This window comes from Furipterus horrens, unplaced genomic scaffold, assembly GCF_987537825.1.
Source record: "Furipterus horrens unplaced genomic scaffold, mFurHor1.1.pri manual_scaffold_7, whole genome shotgun sequence".
In the NCBI taxonomy this organism is placed as follows: Eukaryota; Metazoa; Chordata; class Mammalia; order Chiroptera; family Furipteridae; genus Furipterus; species Furipterus horrens.
Genome location: NW_028327177.1, coordinates 35237935 through 35254208, shown reverse-complemented (window position 1 = coordinate 35254208; position 16274 = coordinate 35237935). Strand labels below are relative to the sequence as shown.

At 34.6% G+C, this 16274-nt stretch overlaps 1 protein-coding gene across 8 annotated transcripts in view; it reads right to left on the bottom strand.

Annotated features, from left to right (window-relative positions):
* EYA1 (EYA transcriptional coactivator and phosphatase 1) overlaps positions 1-16274 on the bottom strand; it is a 161501-nt gene that overhangs the window by 85869 nt on the left and 59358 nt on the right. For all 8 annotated transcript variants that reach the window (XM_090283583.1, XM_090283584.1, XM_090283585.1 and 5 more), the window contains 2 exons: positions 13387-13469; positions 12795-12981 (listed from right to left, as the gene is read on the bottom strand). In XM_090283583.1, coding sequence (XP_090139709.1) covers positions 12795-12981; positions 13387-13469 — 270 coding nt within the window. The remainder of the gene's footprint in view (positions 1-12794; positions 12982-13386; positions 13470-16274) is intronic.

The window sequence follows — 16274 nt, the reverse complement described above, 5'->3', positions numbered from 1 at the left end:
CTGCTCCCTTCTGGCCAAGATACAGCAGCAACCAGCAGACTCTTTTCCAACAGGTGTGATATTTTGTCACTTTTCTGCTTAAATACTTCTCACCTCTTTCAAAATCACCTCCTAAGTCTTCTTTACACGTGCAGGCCTGCTGTGATCTGGCCTCTGCACAGCCTTCCCTGCCCTCCTCTCCCACTGTGCTCCAAACCCTGGCCTTCTTGTCACTCACCGACTCTACCAAGCACAGTCCCACCTCCAGGCCCTGGTGACTGCTGTTTCCTCTCCCGGAAGACTCTTTCCCCAGATATCAAGGTGGTTTTCTCCCAACCTCTTTTGAGTCTCTCCTAAAATGACACCCTGCCAGACCACTCTTTTTGGCAGTAGTATCGACAAAGACAGGCAGGGCAGCCCCTGAGGGACACCTGCCCAGTCACGTTGGCCGCCACCTTGTCCTAAAGATTTGGAGCCAGAGGAACAAACTTCCCAGGACCAAGTTTAGCTGCCTGGATTACTGAAACTGCACTCACTCCAGAAATGTGAACTTTCAATTCAATGTTTGGGAAATAATCGACCTGCGGAGGGGGTGGATTTTGCCAATTTTGGATTTTTGGTCCTTTTCTACCTCCTCCCTAATTTACAGTTCAGAACATGGGAAGTTGAGCAGTTCAAATTTCCTAGTACTGGACGGCATAACCTACATATTCAGAGAGCAAGATCTGCATATATTTCAGAACAAGCCTGGTAAATTGTCATTTATATAATTATATGAACCTTAGTTTTTTCAACAGTAAAACAGGGAAAGTAGCATTGTTGCAATTACATAAGCTAATGCATGATCAAGTATTTTGTACAAACATGTTAGTGTTGTCATGTGAAATGAATTGTTCAAAGTCACCTCTCTGAGCTCAGTTATCTTATAAAGAAGATCATAAATACAGCAATTTTCCAACTCAAAATTGCTTTCATCCGTTAGTAGAATTGATATGTAGTTTTAAGTTTGTTCTAAATGGAATAGTATTCTGCCATTAAGCCCATTTAAAGGGGTCTGTTCCTCTAGCCTTGAAGAGCTATCCCTCCTTACCCTCTGTCCCACACCTATTTACACCTTTCAATGCTGAGGACAAATTTCACCTCCTTTGTTAATTTTTTCTCCAAACACTTTACACAAGAAACCTCTGTTCCTATATTCTTCCTGAGCACTTTGCTGCTGCTTCTAGTGTAACATTTTAAAAATCCAACCTTTATTAAGTTTGGCTGTTGCTATAATATAATGCTCCTTGAGGACAGGAATAATCCTCTTGCTCTCTGTATCCCCACAGACCCTGGCAGTACTTCCTACATCAGAGATGCTCAAAGAATAGCTGACCAAACGTTGGAGAGCATCATCAAACGCATTTACCTGTGACAACAGAAGAAGTGCATTTGCTGCCTTTCCTTAAATTAGCAAATAGTGCAACACAACTTCATAGCACAATTAAGGAATAAATCTCGTGAGAAATGTGATTTCCCCAGTAACCTCTATAGCAATGCTGAGTCAAGGGAGGTAATTAGCTGAACAAATGTACTGAAACAGACGCTTTAGGGAAAACATTAAACAGGAAACTGGAAAAGAAAGAGCCTCCTCCTCCAGAAAAAGTCCTTAGAATGCTTAAAGGGAGATCATTTAAAATGTCAGTCATGGGAAATAAATTGCATAAGCTGAAAACAATGTCAGTGGTAGAGAAAATGAATTTTTACATTTGGGAGGAATTTCACATTTGGCAATGAGCTTTTTTGTACAAATTAGCTGAACTGAAACTAATAACAAGTCTATTAATTAGGGTAGGACTGGGGCTTTGAGCAGAGAGTTGATGGAGAGGTGCATGCTCTTGGGGAGCTGCAACTATGAGAAGAGGTTTTTTGTGCACATATTAACCAAAATGAAAATGTTTACAAAATTGTGGTTATCATTAATTATAATGTAATTTCCAAAGTAAGTGCTCCCTGAGCATGAAGTGGTTGTAGAATCTGTTCTCTGGCCCTTATTCTTGTTAAATAACATATTTAAATTCTTATTTTATTTTCCCATCAATGTATATTCTTCTTTTTTCCAAAAAGGGTTAAAGAGAGATAACCCATCACATATATGCAGTGACTATATAGCAATCTTTTTAAGAAATGAATGAGCAGACTGGAAGAAAAACCGGGCTGGAAAAGGTAAGCTAAAGCCAGGGGGAGAGAGTGGTCAGTACAGGTCTGCTGCCCAAAGGTCTGCACTCAAGGCAGGCAAAGGCACCAACAGTTCGCACAGTGTGTAAGAGGAGACCAAGCAAGTTCGCTCAGAAACCCAGGTGTTCCTTGTAGAGACCAGACAGACAGGCCTCACAGGACTGATGATTGAGAGGGTGTTGCGTGATGCCAGGAACAGAGCCTCATGGTAAATCAAACAGCCAATTTCACAAGATTCTTACTTCTAAGACTGACTACAGCTGACTCCATACTCAGTACGTCAGAGCACAGAGCACTAGGGTCAGGCACCTTGCTTATTTTAGGGTGAAACTGAAAATACCTAGAAAAACAGAGCCATTACTTATCCTTCTGGCAACTGACAGATGCAAGTTTCTCCTTGAGTTTTAAGCAGCAATGAGGTAAGAGGTTCTGCTGATGATGAGTCACTTGAAGGGGAACTATACTTGGTTGCTGGGTGGAGTGGAAACCCATAACTTCACTAAGTTAACTATGCTGAAAACAGGAGTGACATTGTCTTTAAAAAATTAAGAGATCTAATAAAGACCCCCCACGTGGAAGGAAAGCCATAGCTCTGAGAGAGGGACTGTGATATGGCTCAAAAAGCTATTTGGAATTCATGTAGATGCTATAAGGTAAGAGACCATCAAGTCTTCAAAGTTACATGCCATAGAATGTGACCACAATAATTTTATACTAGATTTTCAAAGGGACCTCAGCAAGCCCTTGACTAAATTATTACACTAAATCATTTTAGATTTACAGTGACTATTACTTATCAAAGGGGAAAAGACAAACTAAGAGAGCTTGAAAACTTTGAGTTATCAGCCATAATAAATGACAGGTAAGAAAATTTGTTGACCAATCTTGCAGAGTTAACCAGAAGTCAGAGATTAATAAATGTTAATTGAATTAATTTTAGAGAATGCTTTGATTTTCCTATCTGTATTCCATAACCGTTACTTCCCTTCCACAATCACTAATTGAAGTCTCCCAGGTAAATTAATTCCTCAGGCAAGGTCTAGTAACTAAATTAATAGAGCTTTATCATCCTGCGAGTACAGCCATTATCCACTCTGCAGTAGTCTATGGACAACCTCATAGAGACTTCTATCATCCTTCTCATACATTTCAAACTCTGCTTTAACCTTCCCCACCTCCCAGTCATTCTCTGTAAAGGAAACTGGTGTCCATTCATCAGGGGCTTTAATCTCTGAAACAACCATGATACACGATGCACTATAGTAATAATATTCAAGAGGGGAACACTTCGGCCTCCTAAGGCCAGGAATCTGCCTTTCTTGTCCCCTCTATGTCCCCAGGACCAAGCACAGTGTCTGGAACACAGTAAGTAATTATGAATATCTGCTGCTGAATGTATAAATGGAAGAGATGAACATTTGAATGTCTGGTATGTGTCAGCTAGCCACTGATATGACTTCATTCTCATATTCATTCTAAGCTTAAGAGTGGTATTATGCACATTTTATAGAAAACTGATACACCAATGTGCTAAGTGACTTACACAGAGTAAATCACAGAACTGGGTTGGCCCAGCTCCAAGTCCCTAGCCACCACTCCAATTTCTCTCACTTGTCCTCCAAAGAAGCATGGTGCCCAAGAGACGTTCATAGATATTCTCTATAGAAGTGGGGCGGGTGAGGAGTGGTACCAACTGTACATTATATGCAATTCCCAGTGAATCACACCATTATCAATGCATCAGAAAAGATTTTAAGTAAAGGAAGCCTGATAAATTTAACCCTGACAACTTGTATCCCTAACTGATCCTACTTTGGAACTCATTAAAGGACATCCATCTTCAGGAGACAGGGGTGCTGTCCAGGGCAGCATGGGAAAGGCCACACCAGGGCATGCTGTCTCCCAAGGCTGCCACTCCAGAGTGCCATCAAGAGATGCTTCTGATGACAATGACAGGCTGTGCTGCTTTGGGAAATTTTCATCTTTCTGGATTCCTTGTTCATAATCACTCAAGTGAAGGTCTTAGGCAGAAGAGTTCATATGGTCATTTCAACTTTAAAATTCAAAGCTTCCCTATTGTCCAGGTGCTCAAGCTAACATTACTCAAGTGGCTGTGTAGATGTAAGAGAGTTGTCAATTTAAAAATCAACTGTGTTCTACATATTTTAAAACCAGCTGTTTGAAATTCAGAAGCTATTTTCTCATAGAGACAATGGCAGACATGATTTCCAAACCAACCCCTGTCAGTCAATAATCTGGGGACAATTGTGCTACCCATAAGGGTGCAGCAAAAGTAGCTTTATAGATGTGAATATGTGAAACACAGTTTATTCTTGTATTATTACTTATTAATTATTGTATTATTTTCCATAGGAACAACTGTAAACCTACTTTTGTGCCACTCTGTGTACAATGTAAAATATCACAACATTGCAATAAAATATTAGCAGTTACCTAAAAGCGAAAAACAGTAAACTTTGTCTTAAATAGTACTGAAGAAAATGTAATTTTAATTTTATGAAACGGGTGAAGTTTCTAAAGGGGTCATATAAATATTTTTTACCCTGGCTGGTTTGGCTCAGTGGATTGAGCGTCGGCCTGCGAGCTAAGTGTCGCTGGTTCGATCTTCCAGTCAGGGCACATCAGAGAAGGAAAACTCTGACTCCAAAAAACCTCCACTGCCTTGCGGCATACCTCTTCAGGGGAAAGGCTAAGGGAGTAAACCCCGACAGAAAATCCGGAGCCGGAGTCCCTAAGGCGGTTTGACGTTGTAGTCAACACCGGCAACTCCTGCGGCGCACCTGAAGCCAAGCTGTATAGACTCCGTCTTTCCCTTGGACCCTTCAGCTGCGAAGAGAGGGGGGGTGTGCTGCATGGGCAACAGCAGACCCTCCATATCACCCTGCCCAGGTTCTGTAGCTTCAGCTTCACTGGAGAGGACACTCCAGCGTCATCGCAAGATGTCGATTCAACACGGGAGGAGAAAGATACCATGTCACTCCCGAGTCGGACTGCACAGCCATTCTCGGCGGTGCAGATAGACTCTTAAGAAGCTACACCATCGTCTCTCGAGACGGACGGCTGCCGATCGATCGATCGATCATATAAATATTTTCAAAGGTGTTAGAAGGGGATCATACTGGATTAAGAAGCCTACTTTCACTTCAAAATGGATGGCTGCCCTTTTCCTTGATACAAGAATATCATTATCCCTACACTTAGTCATCAAGTATCAACTCATTAGCTGTGAGCTAGGAGTAGAAAAAATGTTGGCAAGGTAGAGAATTAATTCCTTGGTGGGTAAGGGGAGGGAAATGGTAAAGAGATGTTGTGGAAAATTGTTTCTAAAGCAGGTCTATGACAGATAATTACTAAATAGGATAAAGCAGGGAATAAAATTGGTAGCCATTAGTTCATCAATCCTACCTTTATTTAAAAGTTAATCCTAAACTCACCTACTAAACCATTTAATCCCCATTAAATGAGATAGAGGGATGGCAAATACAGATAACTTTGTTCTCTTCCTAACTATCTTGACCTAAAAAACAGGATCAGTCAACGTCATGTCCTTCAACTTAAACACGGGAATTTATTACATTGATTTGTGTTGGTGCCATAAGATGCTTAATGCTTTACAGGAACAATAAATCAATTAGCTATAAAAAAAGATAAAATAATAAATGTTTAGGAGGGTAATTTATTTAGTGCAATAATATGTGCCTCCTTATTTTGATTACATATGTCATATGTTATATATAACTTTAAGAAAAAATTACTTATTAGAATTCAAGTGTATTAATTTGATGCTATAAGTCACCCTGACTTCTGGTTAACTAACTGAAAAAATTACTCAATGCTGTAATGAGGCACAAAATGGGTAAATGCTAAGACCTTGAATTTTTCACTTCTTGGAAATACAGTCCAAAATTCAAAGGTAAGAAAACTCATTTTTATTACATTTCTGACAATATAAAACAAAGAGTGCACTCAGTTTCCAAGAATTTTATAATCTCGTTAAAGTTAACACTGCATATCCTCTGGGGAGGGAAAAAAGAAAGAAAACACATGCAATCAAGACAAACCAACTGACCAACCCCAAACAAACATCTGTTTTGTTTTCTCACATCTCAACAGCTTGGCTATTTTAGATACAAATATTTGTTTTGCTGACAAATGCTTCCAAAATGTGAGCAAAAATTGCTTCACTGAAAACAGTTTATTTTTGAGCTGAACAAATGGCAAACTTCTCCAAAGTCCACCAGGCATCTGTGAAAATGAGCAAGTATGGCCGAAAGAGGTTCAAAACTGCTTACTCAGCAAAATACAGGACTCAAGGTGCCTGCTAATCAAACCTCAAGCTCATTTTCTCCAGAGAAGGCACAGGCATGTTAGGTAGTATAGATGGGCCCAAATTCCTTGCATTTACAGGAAAGACGCGGGCAGTTTAGCTTTCCCTCCTGTCACACTGAATTCCTGTGAGAGCTCAGCATTCTCCGGCAACTTTGCACAAGAATGTTGCCCTGTTTTCAGGCGCCTTGCTCTACTTTCGGGGGCCTTGGCAAGGATCAAAGAAGCACAGGGAACAAATGGTTTCCCATGCATATTGAATTCCCTCTTACACTGACTTTTCCTCTGTCACTTGAAATTCAATATTAGCAAGATTCCCGTACATCACCTTAACCAGTAAATTGTCCGCATGCAGTCAGAGCATGAAAAGGTAGATTTCAACCGCGAGTTTTTTTGTTAGGAATTCAAATGAACAGATTGGATGAAAAATCAACCATTTTATGGTATCTGTACAAAAACTAATTACTAATAGATAAAACTAGCTTTTATTTCACATTAACCTGAAAAATTTGTCATTTACTCTTTTTTTTCTCTCTGCTTTGTACTGTTTAAAAAATACAACTTTATAGGTTAATAGTTTTTTCATAAAAATTTGGCCTCAAAATTACTGACTGACTTAATAATACTTGAGCATTTAAGAGCTATGTGCCAAGTTTTCTTCATCTGTAAAATGGGGACAGATAGTACCCACCTCATGCAATGTAATGTAATGTAAACTTCTAAACACAACAATTGTATTTTTACTATGTATTATTACTATGATAGTTTTTCTAATTATTATGAGATGTTCTAAGAAATTTTGGACAAGAAATGTTTTCAAACCAAATTATTTAAATACAGCAAGTATAGTTGAATTACAAATGAGTGTTCATATTTTAATTATACATATATGAGTCAAATAATACAAAATTTTTAATGGCTTTTACAAAATAATTTTAAAATTCTTTCATGAAAATTACTTTCAAGTGGTAAAATTATTTTTATCACTTTTTTGAAAAATATTTATTCAGTTATATTGGTAATAATATGCCTTAAGATTTTAGGGTTGAATACAAGGAAATAACATATTCTTTATTTGTCAGTGGCCAAGAGATAATAATATGTGTTTAGTTATTAGCACAACAAAAAAATGCCCTAAAATGTTTTGTTCTTTTTTGAAGGTTCCTGTGTTTTTAAACATAGAAGAAAACCATTGACTTTGTAAGGAAGAGTTGTAAACACACAACGCAATACACAGATGATGTACTGTAGAATTGTACACTTGAAACCTATATAATTTTATTAACCAGTGTCACCCCAGTAAATTTACTTTTAAAAAGAAATTTAAAATAAATTTTTGTTTTGAAAATTTGAAAACAATTTAAAATGGAATCCATTATTTAAAAATTAATCATGGATTTAATTTTGATATTGTCTTATAGTCTTAGATTTAAATCAGAAAAAAAAAAAAAAAGAAAAAGAGTTGACTCTGACCGAAATTTTCTTTTTTAGGTAGTGAAACTTGAATGCAATGTGGAATACCCTTTTCTCACAATAGAAAGCCATTTAATTGGGAGGATATGAATAACTGGGCTACTGGCACAAATGATACATACCATACAATACCAAATTTCTATGATTTTTCCCCCATAAAATGCTTATAAGTATATACCTCTTTAAAAGGGAAAGTTCAAAAGATAATAAAAATAAAAATATTTTAAAATAAATAAAAATAAAATAAATTGCCTATCAAATTTTGTGGGATGCAACAAAGCAGCACTTGGAGGAAACCTGATAGCACAGAATGCACATATTAGAAAAAAAATTGTAAATCAATACTCTAAGCTTTAAGCCTTAAAAAACTAGAAAAGGAAGAACAAATTAAAGGAAAAGTAATCAGAAGAAATAATAAAAAGCAGAAAATTCAATAAAATTGAGAGGAAAACAACAATAGATAAAAATCAACAAAACCAAAAGTCGGCTCATTTTCAAATCATTAAAATTGATAAACCTGTACCTAGGCTAACCAATGCAAAAAGAGGACCAAAATATTACTATTAAAATTGAAAAAAGGGACATCACTAGCAATCTCACAGATATTAAAATGCTAATAAAGGAATATTATGAACAACTCTATGTCCATACATTTTATAACCTAGATAATATGAACCAATCCTTGAAAGACAATCTACTAAGACTCAAATAGGAGAAATATATCATCTGAATTGGCCTAATCTATTAAAGAAGTTGAATCAATAATTAACCTTCTAAAACATAAAGGACTAGGCCTAGATGGGTTCACTGGTGATTTCTACCAAATATTAAGGAATAAATAATACTATTTTTCTAAAATACATTCCAGAAAACAGATGCAGAGGAAACATTTCTTAACTTAGTCTATGTGGTCAGTATTACCCTAAAACCCAAACCAGAAAAACACATTACCAGAAATGAAAACTACAGACCAATATATCTCATGAATGTAGATGCAAATGTCCTTAATACAAAATTAGCAAAACTAAATCCAAAAACGTATAAGAAGAATTATACACCATGACCAAGTGAGATTTATTCCAGGTATGTAAAACTGGTTCAACATTTGAAGATCAATTAATGTAATCCATTACATCAACAGGCTAAAGAAGAAAAATCATATGATCATATCAACAGATGCAGAAAAGGGATTCTTGATACAAACTCTCAGCAAACTAGGACTAGAGGGGAACTTCAAGTTGAGTAAAAAAATATCTACAAAGAACCTACAGCTAACATCATAACTTCATGGCCAAAATCTAAAATAGTGACAACAGCAAATGCTGGCAAGGATATGGAGCAACAGGAGCTCTCGTTCTTTTGCCAGTGGGAGCACAAAATGGTAGGACCACTTTCAAAGGCAATTAGACATTTTTTAATAAAACTAAACCTACTATTACCATACAATCCAATGATCACACACCTGGGTATTGACAAAAATGAAGTAAAAATTGTGTCCATACAAAAACCTGCATACAAATGTTTATAATGGTTTTATTCATAATTGCCAAAGTTGGAAACAACCAAAATGTCCTTCAGTTTGGGAGGGAGGCGGTGTAGATCGGCATTTCTAGTTGAAGAGTAAACATGATTTTTTTGAATCTAATAAATAAAATGTTGCTGAATGACCAGATTAACCTCACTGTATATGGAGTCCTATATATCTCCAGAGAATGTAAACTTTATTTTATTAAGATAGTCAAAACAGAGCTAACAAACTTATTTTAAAAAATAAATGCAAAGGATTATAAAGTTGCTAAAAGACTAGATCTTAAAAGTTCTCATTATAAGAAAAAAGTATCTGTAACTATCTGCAATCCTGGATGTTAACTAGACTGATCATGGTGGTCATTTTACAATCTATGCAACTGTCAAATCATTATACTGCACACCCAAAATGAATATAATGTTATATGCTAATTACATCTCAGTAAAAAGTAAACAAAAATAATGCACTGTTTTTAGTTTTAAAAATAAATTAAATATTTGAAATTAAACTTTCATATTTAAGTTATTTTTAATGTATTACACATGCCTTTCCAAAGGAGAATATAATTTTCAATATTTAGTTCTAAACACATTAAAATAATTTTTGAGCTTAAAATGCATGAGAAAGTACATGTTTATAAGTAACACTGCATAATGTCATGGACTTAAAAGATACCTATTCTTCAAATAACTTTAAAATACACGATAAAAAAGGAAATGAATCCTTACATTTTTGCCCTGAAGAAATCTTACAAGATTATCTTTATATGTTCATTCTGACATAACAATTCTAAGAACAATAACAGATACCATAAGTATGCATTCATCTGGACTGCATAGTTCCATGAAATTGAAAGGCAGCATCCTAGTCATACATAAGATCAGATAGTTAATGACTACAGTCTAACTTTTCAGTATTGGAAAATATAAACTTTACAGCCACTAAACCTATTAAAAAAAAACACTGGAAATTATTTAAATTATTTGAACAAAAATAGACATTATTTCAATTATTTTTAATTTTTATCTTAAAACAAAACATTGTTATGTGTATTAAAAAATTCCTTTCAACTCTTTACTTTAATATATGTATGTACTTTACCAACAAAATTTCCTTTTAATCAAGAAGGACAAGTCTACAACTTTATATATGATTAGTAAGAAAAAAAGTTAGTGCCAAAAAACTGAGGTGGAATCCACAGTATTACTACAAATGTAAAAAAACAAACAAAAACAAAAACAAAAAACAAAAACCCAGACTAAATATTCCTTGTATTTTTAAAAGTAATCCACGTTTCTTTTTCAATGTGGAAACTCACTGAACTTCCCATTTCTAACTATGCAACACAAGAAAGGTTTATCCATACACACTCACTTAGTGGGAAAGGGTAAGTACAAGAATTTTGAAAAATATTTTCTCCCCAGTTCATTCATTCCTATTTTGTAGCCATAGAGATGCTGAAATTGAAATAAGTACCCACAACATTAAGCATTTATTCAAGTAACACCTAAAATAAATCATTCAAACTTAAAATCATGTATACCTTTAGAAAATTATAATTTTGCATTGTTTCCCAAGTGGCATGGCTCTCTGCTGAGTCATTCCTACCCACTCTTTTACATGGCATCCCTTTTATAAATAAAACTCACTTAAAACAATGTCAAATTTCAGAGGCAAGCTTTTATGACTAAATTGTTTTTTCTAAAAAGCTCTAATCAACCTTAATTGAAAAAAACATAAGTTTCCACCAGCTTGTTTTATACTGTAATCTTCACAATCAAAATGCCATTGAATTGAGTAAAATTATTCTGCTGTCTCCTTTTCTCTTTCTTTTATTTCACAGATCCTAAAAGAGTTTTTCTAGTTCTCATTCACATAGCTATCTTCATTTCAAGGTTTCAAGACCCCTTTTTGTCCTTATGATCTTGTATGACCCAGAGTATTCATGTGAAAACACATATCTCCCTATAGTTGGGGCAAGCCACTATCTTTCCTCATGAAATTTATGGAAGTAGGAGAGAAAATTCTACAACAATTTCTGCAATAAATTCAATACCTTCTATAACAAAATTTATCTTGAGTGAGATTATATAAATGTGAAATCTAATTAAAAGACAGAAGAGACATGTACACTAGGTTCTAGGAATACTGTATTTACACATGTGAAGTGAGTGAAGAATATTCTATCAAGCTAGATTAAAAACATAAAGGTAAAGGGGACAGGATGATCAAATATAAAAGGTTTTTGAGTTGCGATGTGCAGAAGAAGTATTTGCAGTTAGTTGGAACAGAAGTTCAGGAATTATGTAACTTCCTATTCTGGAATAAAACTGTTAGCATGTATTCGAGAGAAAAGATAGAACACAAAACTTCGGATGATTTTTTGGGGGTCACCTGCTAATATATACAGAATAAATTTACAGTCAAACTTAAATTAGCATCTGTTATCTAAAACTTTTTCAGGATTAGGATAACCACTTAGAATTAATACTCTGATCAAAATATCATAGAAGTGAGTCTTCCGGTATAAGAACATTTTAACCTGACCTGGCTCTAGAAATAAAAAGGCAAAGAAAGAAAACTCTTGACTCTTAGAAGATAATAGCTCACCTCATAATCCATGAAAGGAGAGATTACATTTAAAAAAAATGTTAAGACAAGGATGGAGAAGTATCAAAACCATAATAGGAAAACTTCCAGGGATGGAGAGGACCCATCAAGGGGCATGCAGAAGTACGGAAAATGTCCGCACTTAGACATGCTGTTATAATGTTCGCAAGCAGGCACGAGCAGAAAAGGACTCGCCAGGGGAATCATGGTTTTCCATCACCAGCCCTTTAATGCTGTTTGATTTTTTGAAAAACACTAAATATTTAATGATAGTGAACCTTAAATTCAAGGTGATGTTACTTATTTTTATATTTAATGTCAGCAAATTATTTATAATTATAGTTAAGTAATTATAGCTAACTATTTATAAGTATGCATCTAAAAAGCGATATATACTTGAAAATGTATATTTATAATTAAAATTTCTATTTCATGTGTCTTTAAAGTTTACATACTTCATACTAAAATATTTAAACAAATAAACATAAAGTAACTGCCACAATCATGCTGCTGGATTTATATGTAGGTTTGCCAAAATTTGCCGAAACTCTGTGACTACTGCATGAATAGACGACTGCAGGAAAATTCATTTAAACCACCAGAAATACAGCCTAAAGAACCAATAAATGCGCATAATTACCTGCTGCAGGATCTGTAACTGCTTGGCTGGTGATGCCAGACGGTGGTTCTTGAAGCTGGTAGGTGGCATTTGTTGAAGGCGTGGTTGGGCTGGTGTTGCTGCTTGTCATATAATGTGCTGGGTACGGTGAGCTGTTATAATACTGTGTGTACTGGCCCTGGCCGAAACTGGGATAAGATGGATAGTCCTACCAAATCAAATCACACAAGAATCATCTGTCAGAATACAGCTGCTTATTTCTTACATTTCAAAGTAGAGCTGCAAACAGATTTGTTTCTGAATTTACATAGAAACACACAAGCACACTTCCAAGTGCTCAGACTTGCAAACAAATTTTATGTAAGATCAGGCACACTCTTCATATTTCTTCTATGTCATGATGCATTACTAGGTAAAATTAAACCAACCTGAAACCAAATAACTCACCATGTAAGACTACTAAGGAGATTAAACAAACAAACAAACAAACAAAAAAACCCCAACTATCAAAAGGCTTAGGAAAGCTCTCTCACTACACACAGATTCCTTTTCACATAAGAAAATCATGTTGCAGTTTTAAAATTTCAGAAATTAAGTTGGCTTTTTAAATTACCTGCTGTGAACTGTTAAATCCAGAGGAATTTGTGAGTGAATTATTTCCTGTATATAATCCTGATGATGTTGTAAAACTGCTACCTAAAACAAAATGAAAATAAATATGGTTGTCTAAGCTGCGCGGAATAATGCCTACAGGAAATTATTATGTAGATAAAGCAGAGCTGGAGTTTATTGCAAATATATGTGGTTTTTCTTCAAAATCAGGATCCATTGCCATGGCTAAAATTTCATTTTATTAAAATGGTTGACAATTTTACCTTTACTATATTACAAAGAATTAAAAAAATAAAGAGGTATAAATTTGTGATGACATGAATAACACATATAAACTATGGATGAAACTATACGTTTATGCAAAAATTTAGACACTGAGCTTTCCATTTCAATTAGTAAAATACAACAGGATTTTTCACATCTTTAAGTATGCTTAGTAAAATGGGTCAAGATGAGATGAACTTTAAAGTTCTTATAGGCTCAAAAACTATGTTGTTACTTTCAAGAATTTAAAGTGCTTGTGATTGTCATCATAATGACCCACTGAAAAGGTGATTATTTTATTTCACAGAAGAATGAATGGTAGCACTTGATGTATTTGATAAAACAAAGATCAGAAGGAACATGATCAATTCTTATTATTAAATGTGCTGTCCAGGTAACATTTTATTTGTGGAATGTCTACACGTGTTCAACAATGAACAGTAGGCACTGTGAAGGATACACATCTAAGAGCAAATCTTAGTTCTGTCCCTCACTTCATTTACTATCTTCTTGTTAAACTATGCAAAGCAACAATATACTAATCTTGATGAACATATTGGCAAAGATTTTTGAAAAGACAAGATAAGGGATTGGCAAGTACATAAAAGAGCCCATTCATACACTGCAAATTGGGAATTTAAATAGGCACAACCTTTCTGTTGAGCTATTTGGTCCATTATTAAGAAATTTTGTATACCATTTAACTGAGCAATTTTATAGCCAGACATTTGCTCTAAGAAACAAATATAGATTTATACAGTTAGCAAAAATGTTCTTTTGTGTTGTTCCTAATAACAGAACACAATACAAGAAAGCATCCCCAAGTTTTTCATAGGTGTTAATAAAAAATAGAATAGTATTGTATAAAGCTGTTTAAATGATATTATAGTGACATTCAATGATGTTAGGAAGATCTGTCATACTATTTTGCTAAAGTAAACACTAAAATAATAAGATATTTTGGTGATCTCATTGGAAGTATTTTTAAAAGCATAACACATTTCTTCTTTTCTTTCCATCCTTATTTTTTAAATTAAATTTATGAGGGTGGCATTGGTTAATACAATCATATATGTTTTAAGTGTACAGTTCTGATACGTTATTAGTATACTGGATTGTGTGCCCACCACCCAAAGTTAAGTCTTCTTTCATCACCATATATTTGACCCCCTCTACCCTTTACTACCCCCTCAACCTCTTTCTCTCTGGTAACTGCCACACTATTGTCCTTGTCTAAAAGCATAAGACATTTTTAAAAACCACAAAAATCTCAGAAATGTTATCTATGGAGAGGTTCAGTCAATCATTGATCGTATAATATTCATAAGGCCAATGTACATTCTTAAATTTTCTACTCAGAACCTGTTTTGCTTCTGTTAATAGAAAAACCATTTAAAGAAATAAAATTTTTATGGGAAATGATGGTATAGGTTATTTACAGATGCCTCCAGGTATGATGTGTTAGTTAATATATGCCAATTATTTACTTGCTACTGAACATTTAAGTGATGGCTTAAGAGTCAGAACACATAGTTTCCAGTTGATCACTTCTGAGTTGTTTGGACTTTGGACAAATATCCTAATCACTCTAAGATATAATTTCCCTATTGGCAAAAACTCTACGTCGTAGGGTTTCTGAAATAGATCAAATGAGGTAACATTTTGGAAAGCACATGAACAATCTACAGTGTCAACAAACGTTAGAAACTGTTATTGTTTATCCCAGCAAACATTTCTAACATTCTCCACTGTATTTATGTATCCTTTCTCTCTTTTCACTTTCCCAAACTAGATAAACATGACTTAATCTTTTTGCATATCTAAAATTCTTTTTCTACTTACTTATCAAGCATCCCTGAACTTTGAAAACCCAGTCTAATGACTTGTTATTTTAAGTAAGAAGGAAACATATTTCCTAAGATTGATTTAAATGTAGTTAACACACAGACTCATATTTGAGGTATTTTCCTTTGTATCTTTCAGAAATACCAACTGTTCAAAATTCCCAGAACACCCATCACAGATAAGCACAGAGCTTTCACACTACTAATACTTATTCCACCATGAACAATAGGACCTCAACAGACAAGATTCCCATATTAATGTTCATTTTTATGTGGCAATCTTATACTTCTTAATCATATTAAACACTGGGCTCATGATGATAATTACATGGGGATAAAAAGATGACTAAGACATAGTCTTGGACCTCACAGGATTTATCAGGATGACATCAGTTTTGTTTTGTTCTTATAAACATTGGACCTCATGGGCATATGACTCACTCTTTAAGTATTAACATATCAGTGAACAATTAGTATTGGTACTATATATAAAGCAAACTTATGAGCATTTAAAAAATTCCTTGTAAAACATTTTTGGATAAAAATGTGACTATCAATGCTTTTTTAATAATTTTAACTGTTATATACATTTGATAGGAAAAATTACTTTGAGTTATGACTTGTAGTTTCCTTTAAATGATACATTTTTAGGTTATAACTTGCTACTTTCATTTATACTATACCTTTTTGAATAATAAATAGTGAATTCAATAATCCCTATCCACCAGGAAAATGAATAAGATATAGAAAATATATTTTAAAAATGGATGTTTTCATTTCA